The sequence below is a fragment of the Carassius auratus genome, chromosome 24 (assembly GCF_003368295.1).
Source record: "Carassius auratus strain Wakin chromosome 24, ASM336829v1, whole genome shotgun sequence".
NCBI lineage: Eukaryota > Metazoa > Chordata > Actinopteri > Cypriniformes > Cyprinidae > Carassius > Carassius auratus.
The window spans coordinates 11,469,241-11,486,599 of NC_039266.1; the positions used below are offsets into that span (position 1 = coordinate 11,469,241).

Genomic DNA, 17,359 nt, shown 5'->3' on the forward strand with positions numbered 1-17,359 from the left:
TTGTTTTCAGCGATCTTGAGTTGTTTTTATTTTATTTTATTTAGGCTAGTATTAGTTTTTTATTATAGTGACTAGAATTATGAAATTTCTATCAAAAATTATATATATAAAGAAAGATGATTTCATAAAGACCTTATTTAAAGCAAAAATAACTATATTGTTATTTATATTGTTTCCGTGAAATAAAATTAGTCATGTTATAACATTTTGGTCACATCGAAATAATAATAATTCAAAACATTTCTAAAATAATCTTGAAATAATCTGCAAAATGTGTTTGCTCTTGGAAAGCACTGTGCAACTCTGACAGCTATTAAATAAGGAAGCGTCATAGACCTGTTCTGGTTCACAGCGTATTTTTCAGATGAATCTGTGATGGAACAATGCCCCATTTTACGGTCAGAGTTGAAAACTGATAGTTGTCCTTTTTACAAATGGTGCAGGATTTCTTGCCAAGCCCCATGAATATTCAGAGGGAGCAGGGCCTTAGGCAAGCACACTAGCATGGAACGGCTATCAGACACTTCGCTCTTCTACAGAGCCGTGGTTCAGTCCCCCACCCCCCTTTCCCCATTTTTCTCTCCGAACAGCTCTGCGTTTTTCAGGGACGGGATATAATAAAAGAGGAGAGGAGGATTTCCGTGCGACTGGTGTGATTAATTGAGCCTGGCAAACAGAAAATATAAAGTCAGTGGAGCCATATTGTTCAGTGGCTTGTTTAGTGTTTGTGTGCCAGAAACGATGAGCTCATATGATCTGCAGCCACGACGTTCCGCTCTAGGAAGTTAATATTCCCACTGGGAAAGCTTGGTATAATTGACTTTCTGGACTTGCACGCTTAACGGTCAGCGGCCAACGAGAAATTGGCAAATGGCCGCATAACTAACAATTTGTGCTTGCATAAACAAATGCTGTCAGCCTTAATCAAACACACAAACTTACACACAAATGGTGAAAATGCCACACTCTGAATCGCCTCCAAGAACAAAAGGTGCTGTGAGATCAATTAATATAGTATGTAGCGGCAAAAAGTGCTGCAGTGGATTCGATACATGTTGGCGCACCTTTGTAGATGATACTTTTAGGGTATCAAAAGATGTTAACCTTTAGCTGGAAGACTTAGAGCCCAATAAAATGCTAAAAGCAGCCTGTTCCTCTTAGCTGCAGGGGAGAGCAGGTCGCATGGGATAATATTTAGCAGGGCCCTGACCTCACCGGCCCTGAGTGCCATCATGACTATGAATAAGATGCGACCAAGGCTTCATGAATGCTGGTGAGAGAAATCTTTGATAAAAACGTGATTGGCAGATTTAAATCTTTGACACTGCACTATGAAAAGCTTACAGAAAGCACTTAAAGAGTTAGTTCACCCAAAAAAAAAAAAAATTATCCCATAAATTACTCAGCCCTAACGCATCCTAGATGTGTGTGAATTTCTCTTTTCAGACGAATCCATTCGGAGTTTGTCTCTGTGTCTTCCTGTGTCTTAGATATTTCAAGCTGTTTAAAGCCAGTCAGCGGGTGTTGCATTGCTTCAGTCCAAAAGAAGTTAAATAAAAACATTTAAAAAATCCATTAAAAAAAGTGTCTCACACAGCTCTAGGGGGTGAACAAAAGTCTCCTGTAGTATATCGATGCATTTTTGTAAGAATAATATTAAAGAGGACCTTCAAGCCGAGTTCCTGTCTTGCATGTGGAGATCACAGTCCTACTGGCGAAGGATACAATAGAGCCAGTCCCTCCAGCCGATATGGCATAGGGGATATAGGCAGTTGCCTAGGACGCAAAATGTTTTTGTTTTCTACTTCTTTTTTTTTTGGTAGGAAGTGACCATCGTGCTCTCCTAAACCCATATATTGAGCAAAATAATTTCTGACAGTTAACAACTTTAGTACTGACAGATCATCAAACTGATTAAAATAAATGTTGAAAAAATTTTTTTTTTTTTTTTTTACATCAACGAAAAGTCATAAGATTTGGCAACATGTCATGTTGGACTAATTTAAACAGTTTCTTCATTATAACATAATTATAAAACATAGTATTAATTAGGCATGGTGCACACAGTTAAAATAGTTTTTTATATACTCTTAAAGAATTTTTTTTTTTTTTAAATGACCGATAACAGGAAATTATTAGGGGCAAAAGGCAGGAAGTGACGCAAAGAGGAGCAGAAAAATATCAATATAGATGTAAAAATCACAGGTTAAGGACTGTGTATTTGTCTGTGATGTTTATGTAGTATTTTGAAATAGCCTTTTTAGAGCATCTTAAGTGGCAACACTGACACATGGAACATTTTTGCTTGAGTTAACTGCTTATTTAATTTTACTTTATTTTCTTTCAAATAAATGTAAGCTTCTGTAATCTTGTCTTAATATCAGTTACGTTTCTTCCTGCTTTTAATCAACCAAAAAGTGTCTTAATGTCTTTTAAAAAAGACCATAACTAGGACAATAATCTAGCGTTCATACCATTAAATAATTAAGTTTAAATAAAAGTCATTTTCTACTGTATATATGCACAACATTTTAATGAAAGGTATGGGCATGTTAATTAGATTAACTAGCTAGCTAGCTGGCTAACATCTACAAATAAATGACAAAATGTAGCCTTTATTTTTAATTTTTTTTTTGCCTTTGTTGTCTATTAGACTATTGTAGGCATTTCATATTGCTCATATTTCTCTTTGTTGTCTAAAATCAAAATTTTTTCCTAGGGCACTAACATAGCCTGGGATGGCCCTGATTGTACCCAAGAAAGGCTGTGTGACCAATTTTGGATCTGCATGACTTGAACCGGGCCCTTTTCCGGTTACCGTTCAAGATGTTGATGCAGAAATGCATATTCAGGTGAATCCTTCCCCGAGATTGGTTTGCAGTGATCAACCTGAAGGATGAGTACTTTGATGTGTCGATCCTTTCGCGCCACAGACCATTTCTGTGGTTCATGATTGAAGGACGTACATATCAGCAAAAGGTCCTGAACTTCGGTGCTGTCCCTTACTCCCAGTGTCTTCACGAAAGTTGTGGAGGGAGCTCTTTTTCCCTCAGAGAGCAAGGTGTTCGCATCCTAAGTTATCTCGATGATTGGCTTATACTAGCACAGTCTCAGGATCAGTTGTGTAAGTACAGGAATCTGGTGCACAGTCGGTGCTGAACTGTGTGAATAAATTCAAGGGCAGGACAGTGTTCCCACTGAAACAATTTTGGAGGCTCCTGGGGCATATGACAGCTCTAGCGACAGTTACACAGCTGGGGTTGCTTCATGGCATGGACGGATGCACTGGCACACAGCTGGATGTGGGGCCTTTGGAAGTATGCATTTCCCCCAATGAGCATTCAGGGAGGACGAGGAACAGGTCCTGTTTGTAGTGCTTTATTGGCCCACTCTGACCAGGTTCCCAGAACGAATGCTCCTTGTGACAGCACCTCCTTGGGAGATTCCTCTGAGGAAGGATCTACTGACTCAGAGATGGGGCACCCTGTGGCACCTATGTCTAAACCTCTGAAAACTTCATGTCTGATTCCTAGACAGGACATTCCTTAGGGGGGTGAAAAGGTTAAATCCTCCCCAGCCCCCACATACACTCTTGGGACTTGTCTTTAGTGTTCAAATAAATAAAACAAGCCCGATTTGAGCCTGCAGTCAGTCAAGCTAAAGTTTCTTTCAATGAAATCTCTTCTCCTGTTTGCACTGGTCTCCATCAAGAGGGCAGGGGACCTGCATGCTTTTTCGTTTGACTCCCAGTGCCCAAAGTTCCTACTACTCCCTTCAGGGATCAGGTAGTCATCCTGCAAGTGCTGCCCCCAGAGGAGGCAGACCCAGCCCTATCTTTGCTTTGTCCTCTCCGAGCCTTGAGATGATACCCAGACCAGACACAAAGCTTTAGGACCTCAGACCAGCTCTTTGTCTGTTACAAATACCGGCAGAAGGGGAAGGCAGTCTCTAAGCAGAGGATGGCCCATTCGATTGTGGATGCCATCACCTTTGCTTATCAGGAACAGTGTATGCCCTGCCCACTTAGGTTGCGAGCTCACTCTACTAGAAGTGTTGCATCCTCCTAGGTGCTGGCTCGTGGTGCCTCGCTGACAGATATTTGTACATTTCAGGGCTAGGCGACCCTCAACACGTTCACTAGATTCTATAACCTTCGTGTTGATCCAGTATCTTCCTTTTTTCTCACCTCAAATGATTAGAGGCACTGAGAGGCACTGAGAGGTTTAATGCTGGCTTGCTAAAACTGCTTCAGAGTGTCCATACTGTAGGCCCTGTCGAACTCCTCCATCCCCTCAGCAGCCAGAAGTGACAGGCCCTCACTCAGTGAATCCTTGGGAAATAGTAGAGGGTTGGGTTTAATATTTAGTGACCTAAGTGGAAACCATATGTGTAAAGTCTATGATATAGTGTTTCCTCGTCAGACTTCTGCCATTTCCAAGAGGGTTATAATCACCTCTAATATTCCATATGCACCTAAACGGTTGTTCATATGTGTGAGTGCTTCCAAAACCTCCCTCGGGAAGGATGGGGCTTCCACTATGTTCCTGTTCCAAGTGATACGAGTGGGTACTGCTAGGACAACAGTGACTGGTCTGCTTGTTTAGAGCCCTGGACTACACCAAAAAGCGGTGCAGGCAGCTCGCACAGGACACTGGAAGGGGCAGCATCAATGGCACTTTGGTAGGGATCCCAGTTCGTCGATCACTAACGTAACATTGAGAGTGAATGACTGAAAGGGAATGGAGATGTCACGTCTTGTCACCACAGCTGCTGTACGACTGGTGAGCGGCTTGGTCACTGGCTCAGATCCTCAGCAAAAACCTGGTATGCGTTGAACTAGCTACTCGAGATCCCAATTTATCAGTCACCGACGTGACATCTCCATTCCCTCCTTCATGAAACGAGGGTTACATAAGTAACCGAGGCATTTCTGTATCTTATTCTAACCAAGGCTGCATTTATTTTAGTAAATAACAGAAAAAGCCATAATATTCAGAACTATTATTATAATTTAAGATGATAAAAGTTTACAAAAAAGCAATTATATAAAAAAAATGCTCACTTTAAATTAATTTAATGGAAACTTGATGAATTAATAATAATAATAATAATAATTTTGTATTTTATACAGTTTTACTTACATTAATTACATAAGTTACTGACTAGTCCTGACTATTTTAATATAATTATATCACATTAATCAGTGTTTCCTAAGAAATGCCCCACAAATCAAAAAAATTTTTATTTTCATATTACTGAACATATACTGAACATATACTGAACATACTGAAACCTATCGTTAGCCATTTTGTAATCAAAGATGTCAGAGTCAACTATCATCAATCTTTTCAGTATCCAGATCAAAGCTCTTTAAACCTGCTTTCACCATGTCACTGCAAAAACCATGATGGCAGATCTAAATTTATATATAGCAATTACAGAGATTTTCATTGAACTATGTACAGGGCCAGGGCAACACTTTAAATCTCACCTAAATCTTTCGCCTTTATGTGACATGCTTGTGCGTTTCTGCAGCGTGTTCAGGGATATCCCATTAACCTCCAGTACTCACAGTCCCACAGTATAAGTTCCTCTTTACGGCTAAATGGGAGTAAGGATTAGCAAGGGAATAATAAGAAAGCACACTGTAGGCAAGCCATTATGAATGGACGGGTAAAAAGATGAATGTTGTATGTAGTTAAATTGAGCAAGGGCTTAATTTAAAAAAGAGAGACAGAAAAAGAAAAGGAGGGAGAGAAAAGAGAGAGAGTGCATGGTGAAAATGGCACAACTGAGAGAGGGAACAGAAGTTAATCAGCAAGAGTTTGCCAAATTCATAGTTGCCAAAATGTTTTAACTGGAACCTGAAAGGAACAGTTCACAGAAAAAAATAAAATTCTGTAATTATTTAAAGAATACTGGAAATCAATAATATTTTGTGACCAAAGGGTTTTGAAAAAGCACATTAAAAAGCCTTTTGAAGTCATCAAATTTTAAACTATAAGTCAAGTATACAAATATTCTTTTCAACCGTGCTTCAAATTTAAATTAATTAAATGAAGATTATGTTTATTGTATGAAATGTATTTAATGTTTAAATTTAGAGCAGCTTGACATCTATGAAAAGTTTTGTAAGAATTATTATTATATTTTTTTTGCATGATGACGATTCTTGAAATTTTATACAGATACTGTGTATAATGGTACTCTATATGCACTGTGTAATGTTTCATTGTATTATTATTATTATTATATGCTACTGTAGTCCCAAAAGCTAATCAAATTACTTATGCATTTTTTTCTGAGGGACAAAAATCTTTATCCAGTCAAATAGTTGTTAACACCACATTTTGTTTCGAAAAATATTTCTAAACATGTATGTTGGTCATATGACATTTAGGAGGTGCTTGCAATAAGAAAAAAAGGAAGGTTTTTAGAAATTGACTTTTAAAATGTCATTTTTAATGCCTCTAAAATGTCATGTGGTTTAACCATCAAGCAAAATGTAATAACACGTTTCCTTACACATTAAATACATGTGAATGAACGCCTCTTTATCAATTCAAATGGTTTATATATATATATATATATATATATATATATATATATATATATATATATATATATATATATATATATATAATTAAAAATATTTAAATATCATTTATTTATAAATATGTTCAACCACAAGCTTTTTCAACCTGACCTAACCTATTCGTTGTCACAAAAAGATCAGATTAAATAGCATTTTAAGACACTTTATTTATTCTTTCTTTTTTGCTTTTTTAAAGGGACAAGCCTTTCAAAATGCCTTGCACCAATTGCCTTTGTAGTGCATATGTAGAAATGGGAAAGAAGAAAGTTGCACTTGTCAAGCAAATTCATAGTCTTTAGAAGTAGTGATATCTCTCTCTCGCTCACTCCTCCTGTCACTCACTCTCACACCATCTGACTGCAAGCACAGTTAGTCCACATATTGATTTTGTGGGGGTAATTGGCTTTAGTAGAGAGAGGGAAAAAACTGGTCAGGAACGGGAGATAAAAATGTTGGCGGCTAAATAACTTTGTACTATTGAATTCCTTAAGTTTTGGTTGGTGGCTGCGATAAACACAATAGATCTCCCTTGAGTGAAAGGCAATGTTCGATAAGCCTGTGCACATTCTGTGCTTCTGGAATGACCTCTGTACCACAGCCAGTGTGTAATGTAACAGTCCATTGAGCTCTACTACAGAGAACAACCACATTATTTCTGCATTAGCCTATATTATGTTATGTTTTAAAATCCACACTAACATAAAACCTGACAAAATTGGTGTTATTCATAATACAAATTGACAAATGTTTTGCCAATTAGAAAAAAAGTACTGCTCTTTAAAACCAATTCAATGCTCTATTAACCAGTCTAGACTGCACCTGGCTCCCCATTACCGAAACCATGCAAACAGCCAAATAAGTCTGGTGGAGATGAACAACACGAGCAGGAGCCCTGGCGTTCTTTTCCACCTTGTCCATGTGTGCTTGTGCCAAAACAGATCAGTCTGATAGCATTACTTTAACAAATTAGATCTGCTCCAAGCATCTCCAAAATGCCATGTGGCCATTATTGTTTCAGTTACTCCACCTGTGTCTCCCTCATTACCCTCCTTGTTTTTCGTCCTTTTTAATCTCCTGGTGTCTACAGTCCTGTGCTGTATCAATGTTTTATATCATTGAGTACTCGTTGTGTGTTTGGTATGTTCATCTTGCCTTGCTGTGCTCACTCCTGGCCTGCCTACTTGATTTTCCTCCTCGGGGTAGTTTTTGCTGTGCTTTTGTTTTAGTTTATTAATAAAAGACCTATTCTTCATGCACCTTGTGGCCTCACTTCTTCCACTCCTCTGTCCCCTTACATTACTGACCATAACACACAGACATGAGGGTCTGATGTGGTGTACTAATATATATATATATATATATATATATATATATATATATATATATATATATATATATATATATATATATATATATATTTACTTTATGCCCCCCAAAAACATCAAAACAATTTTAATTCAGAATTTAAAAACATTCCAATCATAATTTAAGAAATTAAAACTTGCTACATATAATTACAAAGAAATGGCAAGTAGCACATTGAATAAAACTCTGAATTAAACATTTTAAAGTAGAGATTAAAATAGTATGTATACATATATAAACAGTAAAAATAATAATAATAATAATAAATATATATTTTTTTTTTTGTGTGTGTGTGTGCACTGTAAAAAATAAGTGAAATTTTAACTGTAAAATTTTGTAAAAACGCTACGGAAAAAAACTGATAATAGGTTAACAGTAAGTTCCCGTACTAAATACAGGGAAAAACTGTAAATGATCTAACAAAGCATTTAATATAAATTTACAGTAAATTCTGTTAATTATACAGCTTTTAGAAGTAAAAAAAGAACAAATCAATGTATAATTTACAGTCTAAAACTGTAAACTGATATTCCCAGAATTCCCTGCGTGACACTCCACGTTTGAAAGTATTTTGTTTAAATAATCATGTTTTTAAATAGTTCTTGTTATCAGTTATGTACATTTGAGCTTTATGTTACATCTTCTGTTGCATAATGAAAGTTTTTTGCATTATTTAAGTATCACGTGTGTTACCATGATGGTGTTTTGTGTTTCCATAAATGTGCACCTTCTATATGTTAATATATACTTCTGCTTGTGGTGAAGCTACTTGTGATGAGCTTTGATACTTCATGTGGCTTTCTCTTATACAGTACCATCTTTATTATTATGGTGGTTGTCAGTATTTTCAAGGTACAAAACAGATTTAATTTTGTGTGTTGTTGAATTTACTGGTTTATATTCACATTTTCTTGTTTGTAAATTACAGCTTTATATTGTAAAATTAACAGTTTTTGACGTAAATGTGTTTACAGTTTTCTGTATTTTTACAAAATTATTCTGGCAACCACAGCTGCCAAAAAGTTTTTGTAAAAACAACAAGAAATTTTTTACAGTGTGTGTAGGGGAGCTGTTTCCAAGGCATTATACCTATGATGTGTATTTTGAAAGATTTTAGAAAACATGTATACATATTCATATGCACACATGAGCAGGCCACAATCATCAAAGCACAGCCAAAGTGCTTTTTATTGTTCAACAACTTCCTCTGAAATGGAGGATATGTTCAGGGTGATGTTTTTAAAGATACATGAATTCATCTACAAGTTTTTCTCATTCAGATTCCTCACTGTGTTTGCACTCCTCAGATTAAATTTATGCTGTGCTGACTTTAGGTTCTTTCACAGAGGAAACCCAGGTTATTTTTTTTCTTTTTTTTTTCTTTATACTCAGCCACCCAGAGCAGAATCCATTTTCTGAAGGGAGCAGCATTATGTGCGCCTCACTCTGATTTTTCCTCATTGTAACATCTGAAGTAAAACACAAAGCATGCAATTTTCCACCCCAAGCTTCAAGACATCATAATGGCTAATAAATGCTGCCATGTTAAAGTGTGCGATTCACATATTCTAGGCATTGCAGAAAAATCATTTAACTCCTTTCAATTCTAGGAAGCTACTGTAAATTTGAATGATGGAATGTATAATTGACTCAATCAAAAAATGCTTGTGCAATCATAATTAGAACTGATATTTGGTTTTATCATCTAGTACCAGTAATGCAACTTCAACATCAATTTGTTACTCTGCCCTCATTTGTTTAGTTTCTCTGATAATTACCAGTCCCTTACTTCAGCATTAACAGATGGGAGGACATAAACCATCTTGAAATAATAATGAATGATTATTGTGCCACGAGATGAAATTGTGCCATGTCAAGGACTTCAGTAAATCTATTCAACCTTCCAGAGCCTGAAATGTCGATTGCACAGAGGACTTCTCCATCCCTAGACTTTATCGGACTTGAGAAAATCAGGTAGGCGGTGGTGAAATGTGGCCACCTGAATGTCCCGAAAGTTCATTCCCTGACTTCAATTTTCAATTTTTCGGTTTGAATCCATCATGCCTCAATAATATAGCTAGGTTCTTGTGCACAGAGGGGCAATATATCCAGCTCCCTTTTCTAATCTTAGATGTCGTTAGAATGATTTAAATTCAATATGATCTGGAGTCCACTAATTAGAAGATTAAATATCTCCAGTATATCACCTCCTTATCAGAATTATTACACATGGGATTATTTATTTCTGGTTTTGCTACATCCTCTAGATGTGCATTAGAGTTGAATATTATTTGTTATGACCAAGATGCATGCAATTATAAGCACTGTGAATGCTAATAATATTAGTATTAGCAGTATACAACAACATGCACAGCATAGTAAATATGAAAGACAGAGAAAGAGAAAGACACTTGAATAAGAAAGTTCATAACATGAAAAAATAATGTCAAAAACTGTTGGTTTCAGACCAACAGCATTACTTTTATTAAACAGCTCAATAAACAAGGAGTTAATACTGAGTAATTTTATGCCAAATTTAGCACAGAAGTGCTTCTGAAGTGGCATTTAGGTGTCTTTACACAGACATACATGCATTTACTCTGCAAATACAACTGCATGTTTTGATTCTACGGGCTGAAGTGGGTCAGATCAGACTTAATTTAGTCTGGTTTTGATGTAACACTATGTCTTTACCGAGGATTTTGTGCAGGCCTTAACGTAGCTGTGCCTAATTTTATTCTGTCCACAAAAAATGACTCCAAGCACAGGCAAATCCATTGATGCATTTCGGCTGTATTCTTACAGTATCACCTGACATCTCCGATGTTCATATACAAATTCAGACAGGACTAACATCTCTGTGTTTATTACAGAGGTGGGAGGTTCTGTTTTGAACATCCAGGCATTGCATCTGTATACATGCATTGTGTATAGTCATTTGGATTGGCAGTTTAACCAAAGTTTTATGACAAAAACCATGGTGACGCTATATGGCTAGTATAGCAAAAACATGGTCAATACTTTAGTTTAACTATTTATTTATTTTATTTTATTTAATTTTTTTGTAGTAAAACCATGTTTAATTTTCATAAAGCTACATATGTAATTAAAACATTATGTAATTGACTGCAGAAATTAAGGTGAAGTAACATTAATATTAACTGACTCTGAAATTATAGTAGTAAGTCTTAACAGTTTATGTGATCTGGCTCTTGATTGTATTATTCTTATTTTTTTATTTCTTTGCCAGGAGGCAATCAAATCAAAAATATGTCAAGTAGTGGGAGTATCTACAGTAGTTCACGCTGGTCAAAACACAGAGGGAAACGAATTGTGAAAAAAATAAAAAAAAATAAAAAAAATAAAAACCCTGTTTTGGTCTTGAATTAATCACTGGGTTAAACACTTACGAATTAATAAATGATTCACTCATAAAAAACACTTGTTGCCACCTATTGATGTACCAATATAACCTCGCTGAGTCCCTGAAAAATCCTCACCACTATTCATACACTTTTCAATAACCTGCATAAATACTGTATCATTAAATGTGTAATAAAACAAAAGTACAACAATAGACACATTTCTTCCCATAGATAGCTAAAATTGACAATGATCACACTGTTGATCATAGTTGCTGGAATAAATTTATGTCGTATTATATCAGTATTGAACGTTTTTTATTTATTTATTTTCTTTCACAAAGTTGGCTGTGATGGTAGTGAGACCTGTTAATTAATGGTCTCGTCCCATATCTGTTAACAGTTTTTATTTGGAAGTTAAAAGCTCTTTGGGAAAGTTGTGGCCTAGTTATTATAGAGTTTGACTCCTAACCCTAGGGTTGGGTTGTGGGTTCGAGTCTCCACGATACCACTACTTAGGTGCCCTTGAGCAAGGCACTGAACCCCCAACTGCTCCCCGGGCGCTGCTGCACAAATGGCTGCCCACTGCTCCGGGTGTGTGTGTGTGTGTGTGCACTTTGGATGGGTTAAATGCAGAGCACAAATTCTGAGTATGGGTCACCATACTTGGCTGAAAGTAACATCAATTTCACTTTAAAATTAGCTGTTAATGGCTTCTGGGCTTATGCAACGCCTCAGTGCAGTGAAAATCAAGCCACACCAGCCACAGGGCAGTCGGGTCTTATTAGAGCAGCAGCAGATCTGTAATCATAATTTGTATTAAATCCAGGGTTTTATGTACTGATTATGGTGGATATACAAAAGGCCAAATCTCCACCAATCTCTTGGAAAAAGGATGTTAACAATCAATTTGAACAAAGCCCTAATCTAAAACAGCTTTTGGTGTTGTAGCCCCTCCATTCCAAACCAAAAGCTTTGTCCAGGAGCAACTTGCTCCTTCTTAAACCTCAAGATATGTTTAAAAGTATAGTTCACCTTCACATCATTCCAAACCTATAACTTCCTTGTGCAGAACACAAATGATGATATGTTGAAGAATGTTGGAAAACAAACAGATGGTGACCACTGAGATTTATTGTATGGACAAACGTGTGTTATTAATTAATTATAAATTATTGGAGCATTATTAATATTCTGAATGAACTATTTTCATATTCTATTTAAGTTTCCATCATTTTTATTTTTACAATTTTTATTATTCTTCATACATTTAGCTTGAATTTTTTTTATTTACATTTTTTATCAGTTTTAGTCATTTCAGTTATTCATTATGAACTTAATTTTCAGTTGGTTGCAACAGCAACATTCAAACTTTTAATAATTTTTTTAAATGATTAATTTTACTTGATTTCAGCTTCATTTTGGTTAAAAAATATGTTTTAATAGTTTTAGGCTTCGTTAACAATGACAACATTGGTATGAATTTATTTTCTATAAACTGTATGTAAAAAATAAATAAATAAATAAAAATTGTTTCTCAAAACATAAAGTCATACAAGTTTGGATGTTTGACAGTGATTAGTCACAGAGTTTTTATCCCTTTAATATACATAATTTACCAGCTGGCTGGTCACACCATTTTGTGACAGAAAATATAAAGTAAATAACAAAAACCTTAAACACAACAGAACTATAATTCTTAATTAGCCCTGACTGCGTTTCAATGTTTGGATCTTAGGGACTGCTCTCAGCTCCTGCATTCAGCTTCCTCTTTCTTATCCCTGCTTTCGAAAACCCATTGAAAATGAAAAGAGGAAAAGCCCACATGAGGCTTCCCCAAACAAGGTTATTAAATGGCCACTGGATCAAGAAAGCAGTCCCTGAAATGCTTTTTAGTCCATCTTGTTTTTCTTATTACTGCTGCGACTGTTTACAGCTGGGACAAAGGCTTCAAACAGCCAGTGGCCTGGAGAAAGACACACGAGGGGAGCAGCTCTCCCTGTTATTTAACCCAGCCAGATCTTGTCTGGTAACACAGCTTTATCTCTTAGAAAAGAGGAGGTGGGGTAATAAGGTCAGTCAAGCCCAGGAGACAAGGAAGTGAGACTCAGGAGAATGAGCGTGAGAGTTTTCTAGATAGTGAGAAGGAGAAAAGGACAGATGGACAGAGGGAACAAGGGCAGAGGAAAGGGACAAAAGCTAGTCACAAAGTCCCTGTTCACAGTGATACTTAAAACGTTGAGTGTCCTGCTTTTGCTGCTTAATCCAGTTAGATATAGCAGTGTTGTGGGAGGAAGTCTGTCTACAGACAGAAAGATCTGACTATTGGAATGAACTCACACAACGTCTGCATGATAATTGCATCTGAATGCTGAGAGTGACTGCACAAGCATTTTTATTTTCACACGACATCAGGAAGTAATTACACACAGTGTGCACATCATTCTACTTTTCTATCACTGAACCATCCAAAGTTTGTCTTCAGCAACGGATTATGCCATGCATCTGCAATTTCAGATGAAACTAACCCTGAGTAAAAACCCCTTTAATTACTTTAGAACCAAATTGGGAAACTCAAGCATTAAAACCACATGATGCTCGAATATCCTACCTACTATGTTTGGATGCATGTGGCCCAGGTTCAAGATTTACAGTGTTTTATAGCATTCCCACACCTTCTGGATATTTAATTTCCCTTATTTTAGAAAGTCACAAAGACAAATTCCAATTATACGCTTGAAATTTGAGGATAACTGTTAAATCTATGTTCGTTATATAATTTTCAATTACTTTTTAAAGATTTGATTACATTCAACTTGGAATGGGAATTGTGATCGATTTAGGTTTGGGATTCTTCAAAACGAATCTGTTATCCCTAACGATGATTTTGAGAAGTTGTAGTTCACCCAATAATGTCAATTCAGTCATTATTTACTCACTCTGGTGTTGTAATGTTTTCTTTTCCAGATCACAAAAGGAGAAAAATCATATAGTGATTCTCATCCATATAGTGCGCTAGAATTACATAATTTTGTAGGCCAATACCTTATATATATATAATAATAGCAGGCTATTATTTTGGCACTTCCAATTCCATCGTCCAGAAGTCAATGGTTTGTTGGAATGTGTTTTTGGTTAAATGGCTGAAATAAAGTCTGTGGTTAAAACAAGGTCAAGCTATTTTCATATTTTATTCTACAACATTAAATACATTAGTAACACCACACTCATGACTTTTTTAAGCTTTTAAGTGTTTGGAAAAAGTTGGTTGTTAACAAGTGGCTGAATGAGACTGTAGATGTTGTCGGGGACATTAAATTTCACCACACCAAACACAAAAATCGCTTGACTTTTCTAGTAAACTAAACAGAAATCATTCGCTCAACAACTGGACAAAAAGTCTCGAGATCAGAGCTGTAATTCAGTTGCACTTGATCTATGTGATTTGATATGCAGCAAGCAAGTGCAGTGTTAATGAGGTCTTATGCAGGAAATTTCAGAACTTGTGACACCCAGAGCCCCAGCATGACGAACGTAGACTAAATTCCTCCGCTCTTATTCTGCAGACTGGCACATCTTTGATTGAGTGGCCATTTCGTGATAATAAGCAGCATAAATTTTCAGTTAAATACAGTAATGTTCCTTTCGTTAGCGATAAAATGTGAAAAAGACCAAGGAAGATGAATACATGCAATTTCTGGCCTTCCACATCCCCTGCTTTTCATTCATCTGTTTTACCTTCTGCATTAGCATGTGTTACCATTGGCTACAGCACAGCAGATGCGCTCTCCACTTTTTGGGGGTAACATCAAGGGAAGTGAATTCAGGGACTTTTATCTTCTTAATTATGTAAATTATATGCCTCTGATATTCCTTATCAAGACTAGAGGAAGCTGTGTTTCTTCCTTGGCAAACTTGCGAAGCGAGAGTCTGAATTCATTCACGCTGAACAATTTCTCCAAACTTGGCAAAAGAATTTCCTCCTGACTCACAATAGGATGAAAAAGTGAAAAAAAAAGCCCCAGCTCATAACTCATTTCTCAGATACAGTATGACTCTAAATCAGTGCTGCCTTGAATTGTGTGCTACTTTTTCTTGCACCCAGTGCCACAGCTTTGCAATTCATCTGCAAGGCCCTTAAAGCTCGACCACTATGTGCAATTTTTTCTGCATTTTCAACTTTAGCTGCAGGTTTATTCAAATATTGCTTTTGACATTCTTCACACAATATCTATCACTGCTCCATTTGAACACCATTTACGCAAACATCTCTCACTTGAACTCAGGTACAGTATTACTTGCCCTTCAGATTCACTTCAGAGATTAAATTTTATATCAAGGCAGATGAGCAGAAAGTAGTGAAGAACAAGACGTCTGATAAAAACAACCATTGTGCCATGTGCTACATATTTTCTAAGGACTCCTTATGGGGAATTGAAATCAATTATATGCGGAATGATGTTGTTGTTACCACTTAGTGTCTTATTGACAATCTTTATAATCTAAATCAAGTCCTGGGAAGGATTGTCAGCATTCATTGTAGTACTAAGAATTGATTAGGGTAAACAATTTTAGAGGTTTTTGATGAATTAGAACACACAGGCTCTTTATTACTGCAATTGAATATGACTAATAAGCTCAACTGCAGATAAGGATCATTTACAGAACCAACATGGACCTACAATAATCGCTATATGAAACAGCAGCATGGATTTTGGAGAGTAGTTACTGATTGCATCAGGAATTCAAGTCGACATGCACAGGATAACAATACCCTGAGGTTAGTGAGTGAAAACCGGTTCCAGAACTCTAAAAGACCATCAGTAAAAGCCCAAAACTCGCTGGTTTAATAATTAATCAATCTGTCACAATCGTAAATGTTACTGACACTGCATAAAGGGAACATAAAACTGTGTGTACCTGCTGTGAAATTGTAGCTTGCAGAAAATCCCATCGCTTCCAATTCACCATCCGCAACAAATTTTATCCATAGGTAACGGCTGCTCGATCTGATATATGGAGGGTTCTGCTGGCCGCAGTAGCGTCCAATTATTGGAGAAAAGCCAAAGGGTCCGTCCCTGACTTCAATATGGTCAAATTTACATTCCCATGAAGGCTCTATTGAATACTTTTCATCAAAGAAAAGATCAATGCATTGTCTCGGGGGAGCTGCAAAGGAGAAAAAAATCTAATAAATCAAGACTGACATCTGTAATTTATGATGGATAATGTCATATGTCGAATAATCACACTAGCATGGCAAATCATAACTAGGGGTTGGGAGGTGAACTGGTGGCCAATCTGGTTAGATTCAGGGATAGACCTTTGCGAGGTTTTTTACTTTGCATTTATATATGAATCATTTGAACATTGAACATACAAAATAGTTACATTTCACCACAAGATTGGGTTGGGTATGTTAGTCGTTATTAGTTTAGAAAGAAAGTTTTGGAGATAGGGATTGCATTCATATGCATTTATTTCTATTGTAACATAATAATAATAATCATCTCATAATATATGTAATCATTGCTGGGTAGTGACTGTTTACATGTAATCTTTATTACGTAATCAGATTTCAAAGATTATATAACATTTTAAATAATCAGTCTACAGTTATTTTATTATTGACTACATAAACACATATTCACACAACATTGCATCAACTACCAATGAGCATTATTTTTATTTGAATTATTATAGATTTAACCATGTATTATAATAATAATAATAGTATACTATGGTTTTGGAAGGCTTTTGTCTTTTGTAAAAAACATTAAAATTCACAAAATACACAAAATCTGTTTAGTGTTTTATTTTGATTGTTATTCATTTTCATTTTAAGTAATCTAGTCAGCACCATTTTTAATCTTAGTAGGACGACAAAGAGATTATCACATATAAACTGTCTAACTGCAAGAAAATTACTACTAGTGTCAGACTCTTATCCGTGTTTTGTGTGTGTTTTGCTCCCCGTGTGTTACCATGCCCATATTTGGTTTTCCTGTTCCTGTTCCTGTTCCCATTTGAGTTCTTA

At 36.1% G+C, this 17,359-nt stretch overlaps 1 protein-coding gene across 2 annotated transcripts in view; it reads right to left on the bottom strand.

Moving 5' to 3' along the window:
- neto1l (neuropilin (NRP) and tolloid (TLL)-like 1, like) overlaps positions 1 to 17,359 on the bottom strand; it is a 92,999-nt gene that overhangs the window by 72,320 nt on the left and 3,320 nt on the right. For both annotated transcript variants that reach the window (XM_026201023.1, XM_026201022.1), the window contains exon 4: positions 16,243 to 16,491. In XM_026201023.1, coding sequence (XP_026056808.1) covers positions 16,243 to 16,491 — 249 coding nt within the window. The remainder of the gene's footprint in view (positions 1 to 16,242; positions 16,492 to 17,359) is intronic.